Genomic DNA, 24881 nt, shown 5'->3' on the forward strand with positions numbered 1-24881 from the left:
GGATGAAACCGAGGTGGCTGGCTCAGGAATTCTGGGAGTTGAAGTCCACAAGTCATAAAGCAGCCTAGGCCAGGGGTAGGCAACCTTGGCTCTTTTAGGATTCGTGGACTTCATCTCCCAGAATTCCTGAGCCAGCATGACTCAGCTTGGAAACCTCTCCCTTTCCCTTCAGCGTGGCTGGCTGAGGAATTCTGGGAGTTGAAGTTCACGAGGCATAAAAGAGCCAAGGTTTGCCTACCCCTGCCCTAGGAATTCACTATTCTTCCTCCTCATCACTATCATCATCATTCTCTTACCAAAGGAGGTCAGGGCTAGGCATGTCAGGAAGCCATCATCCGCTTGCATGGTGTAGATGCTGGCTAGGAGAGCCAAATAAAAGCTGGTCACATGGGAGAACTGTCAGAAACCCAAAGAAGAAGGGAGGGGGAAAAAATGAATGGTCTCCCTTTGCAAAAAAAAAAAAAAAAGCAAGAGTTTTGCCCTTACCTCCTTCAATGTTTGAAAAATAGCATTTAATTTTTTTAAGGCAATAGGAAGATGCTATGCTACCCCTCAGAAATGGTAATTCACAGTAGGGCTCTTCAACTTGGCAACTGTAAGAATTGTGGACTTCGACTCCCAGAATTCTTCAACCAGCATGGCTTGCCGAGGCATGCTGGGAGTTGAAGTCCCACAAGTCTTAAAACCGCCACGGTTGGAGCCCCTCCCCCTCCATTTACAAGAATGGCTTGGGGGTCCCCTCCCCAAGGGCCTTCAGGAATGGCAAAGGGCATGGTGGCAGAGGAGCTTGCCTTCTGGGAAACCCTGGTCATTTTGTGAAAGTGCCTGCCACCATGTTCTGAAAATCCCATCTGTGCCTTCCCCCCCCCCCAAAGTTACTTCCACCTTGCCTAGATCTTCTTTGTTGCAGCCTTACAGCCCAACTCTCAAACGAAATGGCCACTCAAAAAAAAAGGGGGGAAAAACAGGGTGGGGTGTCGATAAATTTTCTGCCTGTCGATTGATTGATTGATCAAATTGACTTGCCGCTCATCTCCCAGTGGCAGTTTGGTGATTCATTCCAGTAACACTGGCCCCCCGACTGCCTGGATTCCCACAACCCACTTAGTCCGTGTCCCGGATGAACAAAACCAGTTGCTTTCACCTAACGTGGGGTGTCGAAAGTAATCCCAGCGTCCGCGCTGCAAACATTGGAAATTTTTGCTCTGACAATATAAGAGGCAGCCTTTTTCCTTTAAGATATTTTGCTTTGAATTAAATGAAGCTGTGGGGGGGAGAGGAGAATGCTACCCCGGTTGTTTTAAATAAACACGGAAGTGAAGCTTTGCATGTTAAACTAATTGGAGAATGTGATTTATGACGTTTAAATTAAGGGAGGGAATTGTGTCGGATACAATGGGTTCAGGGGAGGAGAATTCAGATTCTGGCATCTATCCATGCTGTGCTGGTGTCCTGTTCTCATTGTTACAGACTTTTTAGAATAAAATAATGCCTGAAGATCATTTGGAGCGTTTCATTAGTCGGAACCATGGCTTCATGCCAGAATCTGAATTTTGTGCCATGGGCTGGTTTCTGTTACGTGCTGTCACATGGCAGGAAGCCTAAATCGGGAAGGGTAACCTCATTCAGAATGACAAGAGTTGGAATGGACCTTGGAGGTCTTCCAGTCCAGTCCCCTGCTCAGGCAGGAGGCCGCAATCAGACAAATGATTGGCACATTCCCAAAATGGGTTGCCCCTGAATCGGAAGCCATCTTAAGAGAAACAGAACGGGTTATCCTCAACACCAGTCTCAAGCTGTCCTTCTAACTGCTCCCACCCTTGTCGATAGGTTTGGGGAACATGGGAGGTGTAATTTAAAAGACCCAGAAGGAGTCAGATTTATTTTTCATCTTTTTTGAGGGGCACGCCTGTACAGGAAGTCCGCAACTCTTGGAAGTTACGCTGGCACTGAAAAACGTGACGACCGTTTTCGCACGACCGTTGCAGCATCCCCACGGTCGCAGTGATCGAAATCGTTTGCCAACTGACTCACATTTACGACGGTGGCAGTGACCCCAAGGGTCACGTGATCCCCTTTTGCGACCTTCTGACGAGCCAAGTCAGTGGGGGAAGCCGGATTCACTTCACAACCGTGTCCCTAACTTAAAACGCCTGCCAAGTGCTTCACTTATCAACCCTGGCCACAGAAAGGTTGTAAAATGGGGCAAAGCTTGCGTGACAGCTGCCTCAATTGCCAACGGTAGCTTTGTGCTCAGTTGTGGCCGTAAGTGGAGGACTTCCTGTAGTGAAGACCCACCAGCTCCTCCCTACTCTAGAGGGATTCACAAGGATAAGCAGGCAATTAGATTTCATTTTTGAGGTGTGCCGTTGTGCCCACAGTATATATATATAAAAAAGACAAAGATTATCTTATGTGGTAGGAAGCATCCTTGAGTCAGATCTCTGGAAGACTTTTAAGGATTTGCTGTGCACCAGTGCTCGGACAATGGATGGCTGCAATGGGTCTCTTTTCTCTGGCCTGTCCTCTCTGGCACCCCGGCCAGAGGCTAGCTATTCCCCTTGCCTCACGTTCTCCTCTGTGGGACGGTTGGGTGGCAGAAGAGGGGAAGGAAGAAGAAGTTCCTTTACCAGCAGCGATACAGTGAAGCGGAAGGTCATGAGGTCTCCTCTTTGGGAGATCAGGAAGTGGTAGAGGTCCCCGATGATCACTCCCAGGTGGATGACGAAGAGAAGCCAAGAGCCAATGATAAAGAGGACTTTGTTCGGGAAGGTGACCGTTAGGAACGGGTCTTTCCAGGAGCCCATTTGCGGCATTTTGGCCAGCTGGGTTCTCCTTAAGTGGAGCTGTGGGGTTGGAGGTCCTTCCTGGAGGAGATGGACCTCGCAAGAGATGCCTTCAGAGAGCCTGGGCTGATGAAGTCACAAGGATGCAGAGATTCTAGAAGCCAGGTGATTGGCAGCCTTTCCCCCAAAGCAGGTGGCTATCGGGCATCCCCCGACCAGCTATGGATGCCCAAGGCAAGCTCGAAAATCACCTGTGGGATTCATTGTCTTAAGTTTGAATAAACAATCGCCACCCCAAACATCCCAAGAGAAAGCCGTGGTAATTTATTTGTACTACTTTGCAAAGAGGATGTATCATGGTGCACGCAGGTACAGGGGACACACCTTAAATCATTAAAATCCTTTCTTTAGATTCCTTACTACCATTGTAATTTTACCTCCCACCTTTGCTGTCACAACCTATCCAGAGTGCCTAAGTGAATACATTATCTCTGCCCCTGATTACATCTCCCATTACTCAAATTCTGCCTTGTTTACAAGTGGACCTTTTATGGCTACTAGTTCCTAGGGGGTTGTCTCTGAAGTAACCGACAGGTCCACAAATTCTCTCTCTCTCTCTCTCTCTCTCTCTCCTGTCTCTCTCTCTCCATCTCTATTTATCTAACTATCCATCCATCCGTTCATCTGTCTAACATCAATCTTTATCTAATCTATAATTTAGCAATCTATGATGTCTGTTTATCATCTATGTATCATCTATATCTCATATCATCTATTTCATGTATCTGTCTGCCTATCTATATCATGTATCTTATCATCTATCTCTATCATCCATCATCTATCTACCCTACCTGCCCATCCGTCCATTCATTCATCTTTCTATCCTTCTCCATCTATCCATATCTCTCCATCCATCCATCCATCCATCCATCCATCCATCCATCTCTATCTACCTACCTACCTACCCATCCGTCCATCCATCTCTATATATATCCATCCATCTCTTTTTCCATCCATCCATCTCTATTCATCTCCATCCATCCATCCATCCATCCATCTATAGAGAGAGTTAGAGACAATGACCGCTCATCTCCCTCAAAAAGCCTCTGGGCTGCGTACAAATACTGCAACGTGAGGCAATTAAATCAAGAATGAAGCATGAAGGAGGCTTTCGTGGGGGCTCATGGTGGCCCCCACATATAGACCCCGGCTGGTGAGCAAGCGACGCGGACAGAGCGGCCTTAAGCGATCTAGGCCAGGGGCCTGCAACCTTGACCGCTTTAAGACTCTTGGACTTCAATTCCCAGAATTCCTCAGCCAGCCTGGCTCAGCTTGGAAACCTCTCCCTTTCCCCTCAGCGTGGCTGGCTCAGGAATTCTGGGAGTTGAAGTCCACGAGTCATAAAGCAGCCTAGGCCTAGGCCAGGGGTAGGCAACCTTGGCTCTTTTATGACTCGTGGACTTCATCTCCCAGAATTCCTGAGCCAGCCTGGCTCAGCTTGGAAACCTCTCCCTTTCCCCTCAGCGTGGCTGGCTGAGGAATTCTGGGAGTTGAAGTCCGCGAGTCATAAAAGAGCCGAGGTTGCCCATCCCTGGCCTAGGCGGAACCTTTCCGGAAGTGCGAGGAGCGGCGCGTCTCCGTGGAGACAGGCGGACTTCCGTCTACGTCAGCCCCGCGACGGAAGTGCCCTCCGGGGGGCGTGGCCACGGCAGCCCAGGCGCTTTTCCATGGCGGCGGCTCAGCCCGAAGGCGGCGCGGAGCCTCCGGGCGGGAAGCGGCGGCCTCACGGGATGCTGAAGCTCTACTACGGGCTGCCGGACCCGGCGGGCGAGGCTTTGGCCGACCCGGCTAGGGGCGACCTCGGCGGCCCCACCGACATCAACGGGCCCCACTTCGACCCGGAAGTCTACCTCACCAAGGTGTGTGGGGGAGGGGAGGGGAGGGGCGCGCTTGGGACACCCCCTCCCCTCTGCCGAAGGGGCTTCTGAGCGCGTGGAGAAGGACGGCCCTTTCGCCTTCCCCCCATCTTCCAGGAGGACTACAACCCCCATCATCCCTTTTGGCCGTAGAATCCCAGGGCTGGAAGGGACCCTGGAGGTCATCTAGTCCAGCCCTCTGCCCAGAGACGAGACTCGGCTTTATCCCATCCCGGTTCTCCAGTTTCTCCTTGGGCCTGGAGGGTTATGGAAGCCGCACTCCCATCCATCCATCCATCCTGGTGGGCCCTGGGTAGAAAAGAGCTGGTGCCGGTTGCCGGGGAAACAGATTGGCAGCTTAGTCTAGGCCGGGGATGGGTGGGTGAGTGGGGGGTTCGACCTATTCTTCAAAGCGCCAGAGGGCAGGACAAGAAACAACGGTTGGAAATTCATCAAGAGGAGAAGCCACCTGGAATTAAGGAGAAACGTCCCGACAAGTGAGGACAGTTAACCAGTGGAACAGCTTGCCACCAGAAGTTGTGGCTGCTCCGTCACTGGGGGGTCATTAGGAAGAAAATGGACAGCCATTTGTCCTGGATGGTCTATGGCAGGGGTCTTCAACCTTGGCCCTTTGATGACTTGTGGACTTCCAACTCCCAGAATTCCTCAGCCAGCAAACTTGGCAACTTTTAAGACTTGTGGACTTCAACTCCCAGAATTCCTCAGCCAGCAAACTTGGCAACTTTTAAGACTTGTGGACTTCAACTCCCACAATTCCTCAGCCAGCAAACTTGGCAACTTTTAAGACTTGTGGACTTCAACTCCCACAATTCCTCAGCCAGCAAACTTGGCAACTTTTAAGACTTGTGGACTTCAACTCCCACAATTCCTCAGCCAGCAAACTTGGCAACTTTTAAGACTTGTGGACTTCAACTCCCGGAATTCCTCAGCCAGGCCGCTGGCTGAGGAATTCTGGCAGTTGAAGTCCACAGATCATCAAAGGGCCAAGGTTGAAGACCCCTGGTATAGGGACTCCTGCTTCAGGAGGGGCTTGCACTAGGAGACCTGTTATTTTGTGTGTTAAATTTTGGAGTTAAATGGGAGGGGTGTGTGCCATAAAATCAGACCTGTATTAGCTCGGTGGTTAGTGTGCAGCATTGCAGGCTAACTCGCTGCTCACTCAGCTCAATCCTGACCGGCTCGACCTTCCATTCTTCCGAGGCCGTAACATGAGGAGGCAGATTGTTGGGGGTGAGAGGCTGTAAAGCGCTGTGAAGCGGGATATAAGTCTTAAGTGCTATTGCTGTTCTATTGCTATTCCTATTCTTCTATTATTTCTATTGCCATGGTGGCGCCGTGGTTAGAATGCAGCTTTGCAGGCTTGCTCACTGCCAGCGGTTCGATCCTGACCAGCTCTAGGTTGACTCAGCCTTCCGTCCTTCTGCGGTGGGCAAAATGAGGAGTCAGATTGTTGTGGGCGTGATGCTGACTCTATAAAGCGGCTAGAGAGGCTGTAAAACCACTGTGTAGTGGTATATAAGTCTTAAGTGCTGTTGCTTAAAAAAAAGAAAATAAAATAAAAACCTGCCTCAAAGTCTTGGTCTTCCTTAATGAGTCCTCTCTCTCTCTCTCTCTCTCTCTCTCTCTCTCTCTCTCTCTCCCTCTCCCTCTCCCTCTCCCTCTCCCTCTCCCTCTCCCTCTCCCTCTCTCTGGAGATGTTGATTGGCCTCGGGGCTTTTTTTTTTCCTGCCAACCTCAGGATCTTGCAATAAAGACAAAAGAACCAGCAAAGCTGTTTTCTGCCGCCAGAAAACCTTATCGTTTTTTCCCCCCTCTCAGCTGCGGAAGGAGTGCCCTTTGGCCCAGCTGATGGACTGTGAGAAAGACATGGTGAAGCAGATCCGAGCTCTGGATAGCGACATGCAGACCTTGGTCTATGAGAATTACAACAAGTTCATTTCAGCCACAGGTAATTTGGGGAAGGGGACATACCATGCCCTCTGGAACGTATAAAGACTTGGAAATGGATGCTTTTCCCACGAAGCGTCTTTATTTTAAAGCCTTCAGTGGTTTAGGACTGTGTCGCGCCGAAAAACTCTCTTTAGGTCTACAGGCCAGTCCTCGACTTGATGATTTTTTATGCTTATGCAGTATGGTGCTCTGGGAATGTTCAGCATTGCAAGAAAGCCTGTCAAACACCACCTTCCCCACCCCGCCCCCCGACTGAGAAGTCCACAGGAGTTGGGTGAGATTGCAGGCCTTTGTAGTGGCTCCCATGTTCTGGAACATGCCTTCCTTCGAAGGTAGAGGAGGAAAAAAACAACCCTGCTGAAATGTTTCTTCTGTCAGGTCTTTGGCCCAAACTGCGAGCATTTCATCTGAGTATATTTCATCTTTTCTGGTAATCACAGAGTTGTATTTCTCGTTGTGTTCTCTTTCATGGCTTAGTTTATTATTCTGTTATTTTCTGTTCTGTTCACACTCTTTATTTCTTCTTTTTATTGTTGCAAGCCACCTAAAATAAACCCATCCGAGACAAAAACATACAAAGAACAGTTGCAGGATTTGGGTATGGTTAGTCTAGAGAAAAGGAGTAAGGGGGGGGAACATGATAGCAGTATCCCAGTATTTGAGGGGCTGCCACAAAGAGGAGGGGGTTAGCCTATTTTCCAAAGCCCCTGAAGGCAGGAGAAGAAGCAACGGATGGAAACTCATCAAGGAGAGAAGCAAACTGGAATTAAGGAGAAACTTCCTAAAAGCGAGGTCAGTTAATCAGTGGAACTCGCTTGCCTTCAGACGTTGTGGGTGTTCCCAACACTGGAAACTTTTAAAGAACAGACTGGACAGCCACTTGTCTGAAATGGTATCGGGTCTCCCGTTGTGAGCGGGGGGGGCTGGACTAGAAGACCTACAAGGTCCCTTCCCACTCTGCTATTCTGTTACTCCTTTCCTTCCCCCCCCCCCCGCTAGACACGATCCGCAAGATGAAGAACGACTTCAAGAAGATGGAAGACGAGATGGATTGCCTGGCCGCCAACATGGCCGTGATCACCGAGTTTAGCGCCAGCATCAGTGGGACTCTGCAGGATCAACACGAGCAGATCACCAAGCTGTCTGGTGGGTGTGTCTGCCGTGTCCCCCCCCCCCCCGGGGTTTTAGATGGATGTGAGACCGAAGCGTCTAATTTCAGCAGTGAATTTTCTTGGATGACAAAAAGGACACAGGAGGCTTAATATCCCCGGTCCTTCTATGACAGGGAGGGGAAACTCTGGCCTCTTTACGACCTATGGACGTTTAACTCCCAGCCAATCAACTCCTGGCTGGCTCAGGGATTCTGGGAGTTGAAGTCCACAGGTCGTAAAGGAGCCATAGTCTTCTCTACAATAAGATTCAACGAACCATAGAGATAGCATTCCTTATTACTATTCATATTTATATTTATAAAGATAGCATTCCTTATTACTATTCATATTCATATTTATAAAGATAGCTTAGGCAAATGTGTTCATTATGAATATTATGGCGCCTGTGCTGCAAGATGAGTATCTTGACTTGTAGAGAACCAGATGTGTAGATAACCCCCATCTTTGTTCCAAGAGCCCTATTATCTCATGAGACTACAAACCAGTTGACAACAGATACACTCAACTTAGCGACCACATTTGGGACCTGAACTTCCGTTGCAAAGCAAGGCAATCATTGAGGGAGCCGTGCCCGGTTTTACGACCTCTATGCAAGACCCGTTAAGCCAGGGGTAAGCAACCTTGGCTCTTTTATGACTTGTGGACCTCAACTCCCAGAATTCTGGGAGTTGAAGTCCACAAGTCATAAAAGAGCCAAGGTTGCCTACCCCCTGCGTTAAGTGAATCACTGCAGTTGTTAAATGAATCTTGCAGTCATTAAACGAAACTGGCTTTGTGACGGCTGCGGTGTCCCGAGGTTATATAATAAAAGTTTTGCAACCCTCTCAACGGGCAAAGTCGACGGCGAAAGCCAGATTCACTTGAAACAACCAGCTTCCTAATTGGACAGCTGCAGCGATTCACTTAGCAACTGTGGCGCGGAAGCTTGTAAAAGGGGGCAAAATTCCCTTAGCAACTGTCTCGTGTAGCTACGGAAAATTTTGGCCGTAAGTGGTGGTTGTCATGGTTCCGATGAACAATAATAATAAACCTTTACTGTCAAAGTACAACATGTGTACATTGAGATTAGCTGAGCCTCCCCCCGTGCTCCCTCCCCCCAACACACAGTGACAACAAACCCTCCATCCCACCACACCATGTGAACCAACTACACCACACACCGGCCTCCCAAGTCAATTCTGCATAAGATTATGTCCCATTTAAAAGCCTAACAGCCCACGGATAAAAGCTATTTTTCAGCCTGTTGGTACGGCTGGCTATACTCCTATATCTCCTACTGGATGGTAGGAGAGTAAAGAGATACCGTACACTGCGATAATCAAGTTCGCAGATGATACAACTGTGGTGGGTCTTATTACAGGTGGGGATGAGACAGCATTTCGCCGCAATCTGAAAACATACTTGTTCGAGCAAGCCGGCCTGGCCTGAGGGGGGATTGGTGGGGTTTTTTACTATTTTTATTGGGGTTTTTTAGTATGTATTAACTGTATTTTTAATTGGGCATGTATTTAATTACCTTTTATCTTTTGTAAATTTCTATGTTTTATTCTTGCCCTGTACACCACCCTGAGTCCTTCGGGAGAAGGGCGGTATAGAAATATTAATAAATTAAATTAAATTAAGTTAAATATAGGGCAGAGGTACAAAAACTATCCATATGGTGTAGTAACAACAACTTGCACCTAAACATCGGCAAGACGAAAGAGATGGTGTTAGACTTCCGGAGAAAAAGGGAGGAACCTGCCCCACTTTACATCGGGGAAGACTGTGTAGAGAGAGTTTCCTCCTTTAAATTTCTGGGAGTCCTCTGTGAAGATCTGACCTGGAAAGTTAACACAGAAAGGCCCAACAGAGGCTTCACTTTCTTAGGATCTTGCGGAAGAACAGGGTAGAACAACAGCTAATGACCCTCTTTTACCGGTCTACCATAGAGAGCGTCCTCTCGTATGGTATTGTGGTTTGGTATGCCGGTCTGACAGCCGCGGATAGGAAAGTATTATAGAGGATAGTGAGCACAGCACAAGACATTGTGGGCTGTTCCCTGTCACCACTGGATGACATCGCCAGGGCTCGTTGCCTTGGAAGAGTGAGGAAGATTCTCAGGGATGACTCACACCCTGGACGGTATCTCTTTACTCTCCTACCATCCGGTAGGAGATATAGGAATATTGCTAGCTGTACCAACAGGCTGAAAAATAGCTTTTATCTGTGGGCTGTTAGGCTTTTAAATGGGACATAATCTTATGCAGAATTGACTTGGGAGGCCGGTGTGTGGTGTAGTTGGTTCACATAGTGTGGTGGGATGGAGGGTTTGTTGTCACTGTGTGTTGGGGGGAGAGAGCACGGGGGGAGGCTCAGCTAATCTCAATGTACACATGTTGTACTTTGACAATAAAGGTTTATTATTATTGTTCATCGGAACCATGACAACCACCACTTACGGCCAAAATTTTCCGTAGCTACACGAGACAGTTATTACAGGGTGTGAGTCATCCCTGAGAATCTTCCTCACTCTTCCAAGGCAACGAGCCCTGGCGAGGTCATCCAGTGGTGTCAGGGGACAGCCCACAATGTCTTGTGCTGTGCTCACCACCCTCTGTAATACTTTCCTGTCCGCGGCTGTCAGACCAGCATACCAAACCACAATACCATACGAGAGGACGCTCTCTATAGTAGAATAATATAATTATATAATAATTATATAATATAATAATAATAATATAATATAGTAGAATAAGACAAATCAAACAAATTGCAGTCATATTATTTGTCTAAAAAGTCTTAGTAATGAAACGGAACATCGGCACTCACGGAGGGATGCCAGAATCTGGAATCTCCTCCGCCCCAAACCCATTGTAACACACACACAATCCCCGCCCTTATCTACACGTCATAAATCACATTATCCAATTAGTTTCACGTCTGTACGCAGGCTTTTCTTATCTTCTCAAAGTAGACGTTAGAAAAATCCCCTGCCTTCAAGATTCAAAGTGAAGCAGTTGAAACAACAGGCTGTCTCTTCCGTGGTCAGTGCAATAACACGTCAATGTTTGCAGCATTGACGGTTGCAAGCCAGAGTACAGCCTGTACGCAACCGGCAGATTTGGCCAAAAATAAAATAAAAAATGAACTGGCAGATTTAACAACGCCGTTTACACCTCTGAGAGGGACGTGTTAGTTCCCGAAGGAAGAAGGGTGTAATCCGTGTCTCCCCACCCCCCCAGGCGTCCATGCGCTGCTGCGCAAGCTGCAGTTCCTGTTCGAGCTTCCGGCCCGTCTCAACAAGTGTGTGGAGCTGGCGGCTTACGGGCAGGCAGTCCGGTACTACAGCAAGGCCCGCTGCATCCTCCACCAGTACCAACAGATGCCCTCCTTCCGGGGCATCCAGGACGACTGTCAGAAGATCATGGCTGACCTCGCTCAGAAGTTGCGGGAGAAATTCCGGTAGGCGTCTCAGAGGAGACGGCGAGACCAGGGCAGACGCTTGGCCAGGCAGGCCACCGAGTTTGCAGAGGGCCAAAAAAAGCCCAGCCACAAGGTTTGGCCAAGAAGCCCGGGCGGTCCCCAACTGTGGAATCAACTTCCCCTTGAGCTACGGATGGCCCCGGATCTCCGGTCCTTTCGTCATGGCCTTAAAATATTTCTCTTCCATCAGGCTGACCTGGACTGACGATAGGGATTTTTAAGTAGAATATTTTTAATATTTTATCATTGGGGCTTGTTAGTTTAATCTTTTTTAACATTTCTATTATCGTGTTTTATTGTTGTTAGCCGCCCTGAGTCCTTCGGGAGATAGGGTGGCATATAAGCCCCCCCAAAAAATAAATCAACTTTTACGCCCCTTCTGACCAGCAAAGCCAGCGGTCACTTTTAACAACTGGGTTACCGATTTAACCCCCACGGCAATTCCCTTCACAACTGTGGCGAGAAAAGTCGTGAAATGGGGCAAAGCCTGCTTAACCAAGGTCTCGCTCAGCAACATAAAAAGTCTGAGCTCAGTTGTGGTCGTAAGCCGAGGACTACCAGTGTCAAAAGGGCCGGCGGCATACCTAAATGTTAAATAAAATGTACTTCCAAAGTATGTTTGCTTAATTAAATCGCCTGAAACAAACCAATTTGGGGAAGGGATGCTACAGCCAATTGTGGTTGTACGTTGAATGACAGCCTGTAAATCGCAGGGTGTGGCACTGATCCTCCTTGACTTATGACCGCAATTGAGCCCAAAATTTGTGTCGCTAGGTGAGATTTGTTAAGTGAATCTTGCCCCATTTTGCGACCTTGCTGGCCACTCTTGTTAAATCACTGCGGTTGTTAAGTTAATAACAAGGCTGTTAAGTGAATCCGGCTTCCTCGTTGACTTTGCTTGTCAGAAGGTCGCAAGAGGGGGGGATCACCCGGGACGCTTTAACCGTCATAAGTACGAGTCAGTTGCCTAGCGTCTGGATTTTGATCATGTCACCCCCCAAACATGCTGCAATGGCTGGAAATGTGAAAAACAGTCACAAGCCGTTTTCTCCAGTGGTGGCGTAGCTTCGGTCACTAAACAAGCTGTTGTAACTCGAGCCTTTTGATGAGACGCCCACCCCCACCCCCGTTTCGTCCTGTCTTTCTCCAGGGACGGAGGCTCCGGGGCCAAGGACTTAGCCGAATGCGTGGAACTGCTGCTGCAGCTGGGTGAGCCGGCGGAAGAGCTGTGCGACGAATTCCTCTCCCACGCCCGCTGCCGCCTGGAGGCCGAGCTGCGGGACCTGGAGGCCGAACTGGTCGGGGCGGGCGGCCCGGCCACCGACATCCTTGAGTTCACGGACCGCGGGTGCAACAGCTTGGTCAGCAACATCTGCCTGGTGATTGCCTCCTACCAGGAACTGTTCGTCAACCGGGAAGGCGCCCATGGCATCGCCCACATGGCTCGCGACAAGCTGGTGGCCTTCGTCGATGGCCTGATGGCGTGCTACTTCGCCCTGGTGGAGAGGCGCATTCAGCTGGAAAAGGGGGTAGGCGACAACTCGCTGCTGGTGCGGGCGCTGGACCGCTTCCACCGGCGCCTGCAAGCTCTGGCCAAGCTTCTGCCAGCTTCGCAGGCGGCAGCCGAAGGCACGGAGATCGTGGTGCGGGCCGCCAAGGAGCGCATCCGACAGTACCTGCAGGCCTTGGAGAGCTTCTACCTGGACTGCCTGACGGACGTGCGCCAGTCCTTGGCTGCCCCTCGGCTGGTGGGGAAGGATAACCCCAGCCTGGCAGAGCTGCTGGCCACCATCTCGGCCTCCATCCTCAACCAGATCAAGTCGGTCCTCACCTACGTTCACCTCTTCACAGCCAAGGACATCAGCTTCTCAAACAAGCCTTACTTCAAGGTAAAATGAGAAAGCTCTCTCTCATCCTTAAAAAACTTTTAAGACGTGTGGACTTCAACTCCCAGAATTCCCCAGCCAGCGTGACTGATTCTAGCCCAGGGGTCTCCAAACCTGGCAACCTGAAGACTTGTGGACTTCAACTCCCAGAATTCCCCAGCCAGCGTAGCTGATTCTAGCCCAGGGGTCTCCAAACCTGGCAACCTGAAGACTTGTGGACTTCAACTCCCAGAATTCCCCAGCCAGCGTAGCTGATTCTAGCCCGGGGGTCTCCAAACTTGGCAACTTTTAAGACTCGTGGACGTCAGCTCCCAGAATTCCCCAGCCAGCATGGCTGGCTGGGGAATTCTGGGAGCTTAAGTCCAGGTATCTCCAAGCTTGGGAAACGCTGCTCTAGGGTCAGGTTAAGTAAATATTGCCCTAGGAAGCATCCGTCTTTATCTCTGCAACTATAAAGCCAGTTTTTCTGATGTTTTCCCCTGTTGTCCCTCCTCCTTTCCTTAATTTAATTCTGGCAGTTGAAGTTCACACGTCATAAAGTTGTCGAAAGTTGAAAAATTTAGACACTAAGGAGCCAGATTCAGGCCAACCGATGTCCTGGGTTCCCCTCCATAACGATCCCTCAGTTCTCCCATTCCTCGATAAGACATTAAAATCCAGCATATGCTGAATAATTCTTAAATTCAGTTTTCTTCCAGGATGTGTCCCAGGCTGGATTCCACGTTGACATTAAATGCAAACTTTTTTTTTTAAAAAAAAATGTATTTATTTCATAAATGCTAAATAGCAGTAAGCAGCGTGGGTGAATTATAGACAACAAACAAGTGTAAGACATTAAAACCCAGCAAAAGCTGAATAATTCTTAAATTCAGTTTTCTTCCAGGCCATGTCCCAGGCTGGATTCCACGTTGACATTAAATGCAAACTATTTTTTTTAAAAAAAAACTATTTCATAAATGCTAAATAGCAGTAAGCAGCGTGGGTGAATTATAGACAATAAACTAAGCATCATGGCATCCGGCCCTCTCAATTCCCGGCAAATAGATGGGGAAGAAATGGAGGTAGTGACAGATTTTATTTTCCTGGGCTCCAAGATCACCACAGACGGGGACTGTAGCCAAGAAATTAAAAGACGCTTGCTCCTCGGAAGAAAAGCCATGGCAAATCTAGACAGCACACTGATTTCAGCTCACGGGTTTGCATTCTACGTATTTCACGAAAACCGCCAAACACCGAACAGTCACATTTGTTTCACAGAGACAGGTGCCAAAAAACCACCCAGAATTAAGTCTCGGCTCGCTCTGACCCCGATTCTGGCTCCAGCCTGCTATGGAGGTGGTGGGGGAGACCTGGCCAGCCACGAATTCCCCCTCGTGCTCCTTTTTAACTGGCCACCTTTTATAGTGTTATAGGGACGCGGTGGCTCGGTGGGTTAGGACGCTGAGCTTGTCGATCAGAAGGTCGGCAGTTTGGCGGGTCGAATCCCGAGTGCCGCGTAGCGGAGTGAGCGCCCGTTACGCGTCCCAGCTTCTGCCAGCCTAGCAGTTCGAAAGCACGTAAAAATGCAAGTAGAAAAATAGGGACCACTCCGGTGGGAAGGTAACAGCGTTCCGTGCGCCTTTGGCGTCTAGTCATGCCGGCCACATGACCACGGAGACGTCCTCGGACAAGCGCCGGCTCTTCGGCTTTGAAACAGAGATGAGCACCGGCCCCTAGAGTCGGAAACGACTAGCACGCATGTGCGGGGGAACCTTTACCTTTTTTTTTATAGTGTTGCCCCCCCCCACTACCCTGTCCCTTTTATTTTTCTCTAGGGCGAATTCTGCAGCCAGGGTGTCCGAGAAGGCCTGGTGGTCAGCTTTATCAAGTCTCTTTGCCAGATCGCCCGTCAGTTCTGCGAGAGCCCGGGGGACAAAGGGGGGTCCAGCCCCCCGGCTCTCCTGCTGCTCCTCTCCCGCCTCTGCTTGGACTACGAGACGGCCACCATCAGCTACATCCTCACCTTGACCGATGAGCAGTTCCTGGTGCAGGTAGGGCCAAAGGCTGCTTTGGGGGGGCGGGGGGGAGGAGATTCAGAAGCTCAAACTTTGCAGGCCTCCTTCGGTCTCAAACCTCCTCGGAAGCAAAATTCTGGTGAACGGACCCTCCCAAAAAAGAAATTGGGGTGCAACGCAGCGTATTCCTCAAATTGCAAGGCCCGACCCAGCAGGAAGTCTTCATTCGTTCCAGCGCTAACATTGCGTGCCACGGCGAGTCCTTGACTTAACGACGGCAGTCGGGACAGCCATAAGTCGAAGGCCTTCCTGCGACCGGACCTATTTTGACAGCAGTCGTGAAGGGAATCGCAAGAGTCGTAAACCCAAATCCATCCTGCTCGAGGGCCAGAAAACTGCACATCAAATCTTGAAGGTCACAAAGCTACAGGCGAAGACCTCGTCTTAACGACCACAACTGAGCCCCGCATTTTTGCCGCTAAGTGAAACATTGGCCAAGCGGGGTTTTGCCCCTTTTTACGACTGTTCGTGCCACAGTTATTCAGTGGATCACTGCAGTTGTTCCAGTTAGTAACGCGGTCGTTAGGTGAGGATCAGGGAAACTGCTCCGGATTTTCAGAATGAGGCAGAGACGTCTGCTGCCTGACCCTGCTGACAAGGAAGGCCTGTGAGGAAATGAATCAACGCTTTATTCAAATGCGCAGGTTTTTGTGACTTTCCGTTTACAAAAAGTTTGCCTTTTAATAATGTTGTTTGTCAGAAAGGTTGCTACCATCGTAGACTTCATGTGGCTCTCCATCTACAACAGTATTTCTCAACTTGGGGAACTTCGCACTGTGGACTCCAACTCCCAAAATTCTCAGTAGTGCCTCTGGTGGCTGGGGAATTCTGGGAGTTGAAGTCCAGCCCTCTTGAAGTGCGCTGGCTGGGGAATTCTGGGAGTTGTAGTCCACCCCTCTTCAAGCATGTTGGCTAGGGAATTCTGGGAGTTGAAGTCCAGCCTTCTTCAAGCATGCTGGCTAGGGAATTCTGGGAGTTGAAGTCCAGCCCTCTTCAAGCATGCTGGCTGGGGATTTCTGTGAGTTGAAGTCCAGCCCTCTTCAAGCATGCTTGCTGGGGAATTCTGGGAGTTGAAGTCCACTCCTCTTGAAGTATGCCGGCTGGGGAATTCTGGGAGTTGAAGTCCGCTGCTCTTCAAGCATGCTGGCCGGGGAATTCTGGGAGTTGAAGTCCACTCCTCTTGAAGCATGCCGGCTGGGGGATTCTGGGAGCTGAAGTCCCCAAGTCATAAAAGGGCCAAATTTGAGGACCCCTGGATTAGACTTTTCATGCTTTAACATGACCGCGAAACTTCCAAGCTACAAGGGAAATAGTTTATGCTGGTCTATGACCAGAGTAAAGATTTGGTTTGTTTTGACTAGGTTTGCCATAAAGCCAGAAATCCATGGCGAGAAGAAGTGTAGAATCAAATAATTTTGCTCCCTGATCGCTGCTGATCAGATGCACAAACATCTTCTAATGGGGGGCAGGAGAGAAATTTCTAACTATTATGCAACGTATCAGTTTATTATTTTTTTAAAAAAAAATATAAAGCCACAGCAAGCTGATGAAAGGAGAAAGAATACATGATGTACCCAACGCCCCTTTTGCACAATTTGTGCTAGGAGTTTCCCTGTTGCGATACGCTGGGTGTTGCTTGCGCCACTGCACAGTTGTCTCCTGCAATGTGCCAAAGATGCCACTTCCTGCTCTTGAGATGTGGGGGGAACCTCAAGGAAAAGCCCGCAGTGGGTGCAGCTTCTCAGCGGCAGACAAAAAAGTTGACTGCAGGCAGGCCTCGGCTTACGACGACTCATTTAGTGACCGTTGCAAGCTTACAAAAGGTCCTGGGAAAAAAGAGACCGGTTTTCACCCTTGCGATCTTTGCAGCCTCCCCACGATCACGTGGTCAGAATTCAGATGCTTGGTGACTGACTGGTACCTGTGACCATTGCCGATGACGTGATCCCCTTTTTGCAACCACCTGCCGAGCAAAGACCACGGGGGAAGGCAGATTCACTTAACAACGGAAATTTGGGGCTGAATTGTCGTAAGTCGAGGACTACCTGGATTAAAGGCATTAGCCGAAAGTCCCTACGTTGACTTAAGCTTGGATGTCTGTCTCAGATTAAAGATCCTAATTTCAAAACTAGGCGTGTAACAGCATGGACGTCTCTAACCAGAGTCCTGCAACGTGGCAACTTTTAGACATGTGGACTTCAACTCCCAGAATTCCCCAGCCTTCTGGGAGTTGAAGTCCACACGTCTGAATGTTGCCAAGTTGAGGAACACTGCCTTTTATGAACAGACTTGGAGAAATCCTGAATGTTTTAAGGGGGACTTTTAATTTCCCCACCACAGCTGCCACTGTCTCCTCTTACGTAGAAATCTGACTTTGGGGGGAAAAAATAATAATAAAAAATCCGTATTACTGCTACAGCTCTTCCCCAATTCAGAGCCAAATACATAGAGCATCTCCTCCTTTTGTCAAAGCCTCCGCAGAAAGCGCTAGCTTGGCGCAGGCGCTGCAAAGGGGAAGCCCGTTGGAATCTCTCCTCCAGCGGGAATGGATTGAGCTGCTGGCAGCAACGGGAAGAGTAGGACCGCCCTTCCTTCAAATGGCGGTCAGGATGGATGAAAGAGAACATTACCAGCTCCGGGTTCAACTGTGCTCAATGGGTCCTTGATGCTCTCTGAGCTGGGTGGTTTTCTTGCGGACGTTTCATGACCCAGCTAGGGAACATCATCAATGCTAGGAGGGAGGGGGGGCTTGTGGAGAGGAGGAGGAGGAGGAAGACTGTGGTGTCCTTGATGCTCTCTGAGCTTGGTGGTTTTCTTGCAGATGTTTCATGACCCAGCTAGGGAACATCATCAATGCTAGGAGGGAGGGGGGGCTTGTGGAGAGGAGGAGGAGGAGGAAGAGAAGGAGGAAGACTGTGGTGTCCTTGATGCTCTCTGAGCTTGGTGGTTTTCCTGCAGACGTTTCATGACCCAGCTAGGGAACATCATCAATGCTAGGAGGGAGGGGGGGCTTGTGGAGAGGAGGAGGAGGAGGAGAAGGAAGAAGACTAGGAGGACTGTGGTGTCCTTGATGCTCTCTGAGCTTGGTGGTTTTCCTGCAGACGTTTCATGACCATACTAGGCGACATCCTCAGTGCTGGGAGGGAGTGGGCTTTTCTCTTTTTTCAACAACTTTATGGTCGCTTTGAATCGACACCCATCGGCGTACATCAAAATGAAATCTGGTTGCACACAGCTCTCTTTTTCCACGTGTATTAGTGGCTCGCTCTGTCAGGGTTGGTGTCCTTGATGTTTCCAGCTCTCGTCTCCACCCTGAAGTAACTGCTGCCTTTCTGTTGCATCGGACGTCAGGCTCCACCCTCCCCTGCCAGGATGATGGGAGGTGAGGTCCGGAAGACCTCACCAGAAAGGGCAGGCCGTTTAAAAATTCCGGTGGGGAGGGAGCGAGGCTTCCATGTGCGTCTTCCTACCCGCCAGGGCTGTCCCCTTCTCACCGGGCCTTGTCCCTCCACCAGGACCACTCCCCCGTGACGCCGGTCACCGTGCTGTGTGCCGAGGCCAGGCAGGCGGCCCAGAAGCTGCTGAACCATTACGTCAAGGTGCAGGGCCTGATCATCTCTCAGATGCTGCGCAAGAGCGTGGAGACGCGTGACTGGATTGCCACCATCGAGCCGCGCAACGTCCGGGCCGTCATGAAGAGGGTGGTGGAAGACGCTACATCGATTGACGTGCAGGTGAGTGCAGAGGAGGCCCAGCCAAGCCCCTGGGAAGAAGGTGAAGAAGATGCTTAGGGCAGGGTGTGTGTGTGTGTGTGTGTGTGTGTGTGTGTGTGAGAGAGAGAGAGAGAGAGAGAGAGAGAGAGAGAGAGAGAGAGAGAGAGAGAGAGAGAGAGAGAGAGAGAGAGAGAGAGAGAGATGCTAACATGGAATGTTCTGGCTTGACCAAGAGATGAAGAAGTAGCCATTTCATGTGTTAAACTTGTGTATTGCTTTAAGCGTTTGGATTAAGGTTGGGAGGGGGGACGAGGAGGATTGCACCTTTCAAGGCCATCTCTAACTAAAGAAGATAAGGCTTTGGCGGTTTCCTAATGGAAGGGAAACCAATTCTTTAAATTAATTGGAGAATATGATTAATGACAAAATTAGAAAGGTGGAGAATTGTGTTTTAATATATTGTGCAAGGGGGGAGCGCAGATTTCAGATTCCAGCTTCCTTCGAACAAGCATTTGCCGGTGTATTCGGCTGAATAAAGTACTTTTAAGGTAGACAGTAAAGGGACGCGATGGCTCAGTGGGTTAGGACGCTGAGCCTGTCGATCTGAAGGTCGGCAGTTTGGCGAGTCGAATCCCAAGTGCCGCGTAGCAGAGTGAGCGCCTGTTACTCGTCCCAGCTTCTGCCAACCTAGCAGTTCGAAAGCACGTAAAACTGCAAGTAGAAAAATAGGGACCACTCCGGTGGGAAGGTAACAGCCTTCCGTGCGCCTTTGGCGTGTAGTCATGCCAGCCACATGACTACGGAGACGTCCTCGGACAAGCGCTGGCTCTTCGGCTTTGAAACGGAGATGAGCACCGGCCCCTTGAGTCGGAAACGACTAGCACGCATGTGCGGGGGAACCTTTACCTTTACCTTTTAAGGTAAACAATGCCTCAGTCTCACTTGAAAAGCCCCTACGTCGGAAACATGACGAGTGTGTTTGTAACCGTTTATTGCTCCAGAAAAAAAAATGCAGGCCAGGAATCTTTCTTTGGCTAGCTGGCTAAACGGGATGGAGGAGACGCAGAAGCCAAAGGTGGCAGATCCGACGGCTTGGGGGCAGCCTCCTGCCCGGCCTTACTAGCAACTAGCATTCCCCCTGCCCCGGTCTCTCCTCGCAGGTGGGCCTGCTCTACGAGGAAGGGGTGCGGAAAGCCCAGAGCAGCGATTCCAGCAAACGAACCTTTTCCGTGTCCAGACAGCAGAGCCGCTACGCGCCCAGCTACACCCCCAGGTGAGCCGGCGGGAGAGGCCGCCTAGTAAGCGGAGTGGCAGAAGTTACGTCCTCTGCGCGGAACACCCGTGGAAGCGCTCTGCGGGGCTCTCCTCGTCAAGGGGAGCAACTCTGGCCACCGCGGAGGCCGAGAGGAGAGTAGCGGAATGCAGGTAGTCCTCCACGTGCGGCCGAAGTATTCGTGGTTAAGTGAGACATTGGCTAAGGCAGCGATGGCGAACCTTTTAGAGACCGAGTGCCCGAACTGCAACCCAAACCCCACTTAATATATCGTCGGGTGCCCAGTGGGTGTGGCCCAGTGGGTGGGCGTGGCCCATTGGGTGGGCGTGGCTGCGGTGGTCACGGCAGACGGTGGGACTAAAAAGTTCAATCCATCAATTCCAACTTTGCGGGATCTTTTTTTTCCGAGAAGTTGAAATTGATTGATTGAACCTTTTTTTTTTTTTGGTATGGCATGGGTGCCACACTTTGCCACCTTGGGGTTAAGGGAATTTTGCCCCATTTTACGACCTTTCATGCCTAAGCTATGAAGTGTCCTGGGGCCACGGGATCTTCCTTTTGTGACCTCCTGACAAGCAAAGTCAGTGCAAGAAGCCAGATTCACTTAACAACCAAGCTACGAACTTATCAGCTTCGGCGATTTGTGTAACGAAACATGGCAAGAGAAGCCGTGAAATGGGGCAAAACGCACTTGATGCATTTGTCACTTAGCGGCCTAACTTCTGGCCTCATAGGTGGCAGTCAGTCAAGCACTCCCAAGGGTCTGGAAAAAAGCCTGGCTTTTAAAAGCACTTTTTTTGGGAGTCACAGAGAAACAAGTGCATAGCGGTAGATCAAACTGGGGGGGGGGGGTCCTGGGTGTTCTCTGAGCTTGGTTGTGTCCTTGCAGACGTGTCATGACCAGCTAGGGCAGAGCTTTTCAACCAGTGGCACGGGTACCACCTGTGGTACATGGGCACCTGGCAGGTGATACGCGGCCATCCTAGAAAAGTGGTAGCGGGGGAGGGGAATGAGCTGAACCGGTGGCAGCACCGCACAGGCCTGAGCGAGAGACGGCTGGAGCTGCAGAGCTGTCAGGGCTCAGCGGAAGCGCCAAGATCAGCGCCAGGATCCAGCTGGAGCGAGGCGCTGATCCTGGCGCTCCAGCTGAGCCCAGAAGAAGCGCCGATCAGCTGGAACGTTGCAGCATCTCCAGGGTCTTGTGATTTACATTCGGATGCTTGGCAACAAATTCATATTTACGATGGTCACAGTGTCCCAGGGTCATGTGAAGTGACCCAAACCTGCTGCAACCACCCAGCAGATGCAGGGGGGGGAATAAAAACCAAACACCCCCACCCCACCCCCGCTGCCAATCCTCAACAGAAATGCTCACAACCATGAAAACCTCGGACAGGAGGAAGAGCACCGCCGGGCGGGCAGGCAGGTGTCTTGCTCGGCTGTGGCTTGGGGGGCACTTTTTCCAGTGCCACTGTAACTTCGAACAGTCACTAAGCGAACTGTTGTAAGTCGAGGACTACCTGTACTTCATCACTTTTTTCCTTTTTTTTTTTTTTGGTCAAGTTTTTGACCCCTTGCTAGGCGACTGGCGGTGCTCAGATGTTGCCCTATCCTAAAAGTGGTACAGTGGGTGAAAAGGTTGAAAAGCCCTGAGTTAGGGAACATCGGTGCTAGAAGGGAGGGGGGCTGCAGAAGGGAGGAGGAGGAGGAGAGGAAAAGGACTGTGGGGTCCTGGGTGCTGTCTGAGCTTGTGACCCTGCAGACGTGTCGTGACCCAGCTAGGGAACATCAGTGCTAGAAGGCAGCTTGTGTAATGGAGGCGGAGAAGGGGAAGACTGGGGGGTCCTTGGTGCCTTGGTCCTTGTTTCCTTGCTGCCAATTCATGACCCAACTAGGTAACATCATCGGTGTAGATCAGGGAGGGGGGGTAGATCGAATGATTTAAAGTAACCAATTATGTCTTCTCTCCAACTGCGCCAAGCGCCCCCATGGACACCAATCTGCTGAGCAACATCCAGAAGCTTTTCTCGGAGCGGATCGATATCTTCAGCCCCGTGGAGTTTAACAAGGTGAGGACAGCTGGGCTACAGGGAGCCCAGTTTTTCCTAAGTTTTCTTTCTCTCCGCCCAGCAATCGACCAGTCAGAATAGAGCTGGAAGGGACCTTGGAGGTCTTCTAGTCCACCCCCTTCAGAAGCAGAAACAAGGGGGCTGCTTTGAGCACCGGCTCGGAGGGCTTTTAGCAGGGAGGAACTGAGACGCCTCCGAGATAATGAAGGCACTTAGAATCGTAGTGTCAGGCCTGCCGCAGTCTGATCAATAAAGGAAGAGAAACGCTCGGCTCCCATCCGCTGGATGCAAAGGCTGCTTTTACTAACAGATGCTGGCTCCAGTAAAGTCAGGCAGAATCCGACGTTTCCCGCTCACGAGTACAAAACTGTTTCCTTCTGGCCTGTCCCTCCCCGGTGACCAGTCCAGTGCGAAATACCGCTGGGATGTTTTGGGGAAAGCTGAGGTGTTTCGGCTGGTCACTTTTCACACTGGGAGCAAGACGCCTTGGCACGAACTGATCCCAGGGTGATCTGCTTTTCTTCCCGAATTCCCACACAAAAATGCACACAGATTTATTGCCTGTTTGTCGTCCCCCTCCCCTTCAGCTTTCCTCCCCCAATCCTTTGATGGCAGGACACCAGCACGGCACCAAGCCGAAGATGGTTTTAGAATAGAATAGGCTTGGAAGGGACCTTGGAGGTCTTCCAGTCCAGCCCCCTGCTTGAGCAGCAGAACCTATACTGTTTCAGACAAATGGCTATCCAGTCTCTTCTTAAAAGCCTCCAGACCTTGGAGGTCTTCTAGTCCAACCCCCGTAGCCCAAGGCAGGGGAGGTAAGGAGTTGTTAAGGCAAGGACTACCTGTTCTGATTCCGTGCCAGCCAGTGGACCCGGCAGTTGAGTCCGGGGAATCCAAGGAGGAGGAGGGGCCTGGAGAGCCATCAGAGTCGGAGGAAGGCTCTGAGGAGCTCCGGGACTTACAATCTGATGCAGAGCCTGGCCCCTCCACTCGTGCTCAGGGTGAGACCCAGCTGTGCTAGGAAGCCAAGTCAGACTCACAGCTGGAAGACATCATAGACCAGTGATGGCAAACCTTTTAGAGACCAAGTGCCCAAACTGCAACCCCCAAACCCACTTATGTATCATTGGGTACCAGGTGGGTGTGGCCCATTGGGTGGGCATGGCTGCAGTGGTAATGGCAGACTGGGTGGGACTAAACAGTTCAATCAATCAATTCCAACTTTGCAAGATCTTTTTTTTTCCCCGGGAGAAGTTGAAATTGATTTGATCGGACCTTTTTTTTTTTTTGCACGCGACAGCAGAGGCCTAAACGAAAAAGGTTTTATAAAACCCAGCTGAAGGCCTAGGACTGGGGCGACGTCACACATGCCCAGAGAGGCCTTTGTGTGCCACGCGTGCCATAGGTTCACCACCGTGGTCATAGACAATTGCAAACGCCAACAGGCAACAAGAGTAGGACAGAGGGAGGCAATGGGGCAGCTCCAAGGGCGGAGGAGAAGGCATTGAGAAGCCACGCCTGGGGGCTGCATAATAAAAAGGGAAGGTGTGGGGCGGTGCTGGTTGCTGAAGGCAACCGTTTGTGAAGGAATCAAGTTTCATGGAATCATGTTCTTTTTGCCTTGCCTGTGGGCATTTCTCCGTTTGCATCGTGTTTTGTTTGCCTTTGCTTTTGGTACATTTTGGAGGTCTGTCAATAATAATAAACGGGGTTTGTTTTTTCCTGCATTTCCAGCCTATTTGTTAAAAGAGGGGTTTGACCTTGTGAGTTAACAAGGACCTCACGTAGGCTGGGACAGAACACTTGGATTCCTTCCGAGTTTGCACGTGGTTGCTTCCCACTTTTTTTTTTTCTTTTTAAAATTCCACCTCTTTTAAACCTCCCTCCCTCTTCTTCCGACCAGGTCTCCGTGCTGACGGGCATCATCAAGATCAGCCTGAAGACCTTCTTGGAGTGCGTCCGGCTGCGGACCTTCGGCCGCTTCGGCCTGCAGCAGATCCAGGTAGACTGCTACTACTTGCAGCTCTACCTCTGGCGCTTCGTTTCGGACGAGAACCTGGTGCACTTTTTGCTGGACGAAATTGTGGGCAGCACGGCTCACCGGTGCCTCGATCCCGTGCCCATGGAGCAGAGCGTGATCGAGGTCATTTGCGAGCGCGGATAGAACGGAGACAGGAGTAATAGCGAGGAAAAAAAATCTTAATTTGGACCCTCGGGAACACGGTTTCTCTAGCTGGGGGGGGACTTTTAAGCGGTCTGGGACTTCCAACTCCCAGAACTGGCTGGGGCATTCTGGGAGTCGAAGTCCAGACCACTTAAAAAGTTCCGAAGCTCGCTATCTGTTCAAGCAAAGGATCTTCTGAAAACCTCAAGGGACCACATTTCTCTTTCGACTGTACCCGAAGCGATGGAGGGAAAACTTCAACGGTGGGAAAATTCCGATAAATAAAAGTGTAATTTAATCCTCTGTTGCCTTCAGAAGACTGGATTGATTTTTGCCAGCCAGCTGGTCCCCACACCATGCGTAAAACTGCAATTCGGAGTAAATAAAACCCTTGCGCCCTCTCTTGATTTTT

General features: G+C 50.3%; 2 protein-coding genes across 4 annotated transcripts; one reads left to right on the forward strand and one right to left on the reverse strand.

Moving 5' to 3' along the window:
* Positions 1–233: 233 nt before the first annotated feature.
* Positions 234–3097, reverse strand: TMEM262 (transmembrane protein 262). Its single transcript, XM_083374814.1, has 2 exons — positions 2631–3097; positions 234–396 (listed from the first exon to the last, which is right to left on the reverse strand). Exons 1-2 carry the CDS (start codon positions 2814–2816, stop codon positions 235–237), a joined length of 348 nt encoding a protein of 115 aa, XP_083230940.1. The 5' UTR covers positions 2817–3097; the 3' UTR covers position 234.
* A 1389-nt stretch (positions 3098–4486) lies between these two features.
* On the forward strand, positions 4487–24772 carry VPS51 (VPS51 subunit of GARP complex). Of its 3 annotated transcripts, XM_083374192.1 has the most exons (10): positions 4487–4705; positions 6542–6671; positions 7673–7819; positions 11070–11289; positions 12461–13199; positions 15011–15226; positions 18766–18984; positions 20124–20236; positions 22218–22305; positions 24209–24772. In XM_083374192.1, exons 1-10 carry the CDS (start codon positions 4514–4516, stop codon positions 24467–24469), a joined length of 2325 nt encoding a protein of 774 aa, XP_083230318.1. In that variant the 5' UTR covers positions 4487–4513; the 3' UTR covers positions 24470–24772. The 3 variants fall into 3 exon arrangements, 2 of the variants coding, with proteins under 2 accessions (XP_083230318.1, XP_083230319.1); XR_014493834.1 differs by lacking the exon at positions 24209–24772 and having other exon boundaries at positions 20124–20388; positions 22218–22300; XM_083374193.1 differs by lacking the exons at positions 4487–4705; positions 6542–6671 and adding an exon at positions 7302–7465.
* Positions 24773–24881: the final 109 nt, after the last annotated feature.

Source organism: Vipera ursinii, assembly GCF_947247035.1.
Source record: "Vipera ursinii genome assembly, chromosome: 15".
NCBI classification, from domain to species: Eukaryota; Metazoa; Chordata; class Lepidosauria; order Squamata; family Viperidae; genus Vipera; species Vipera ursinii.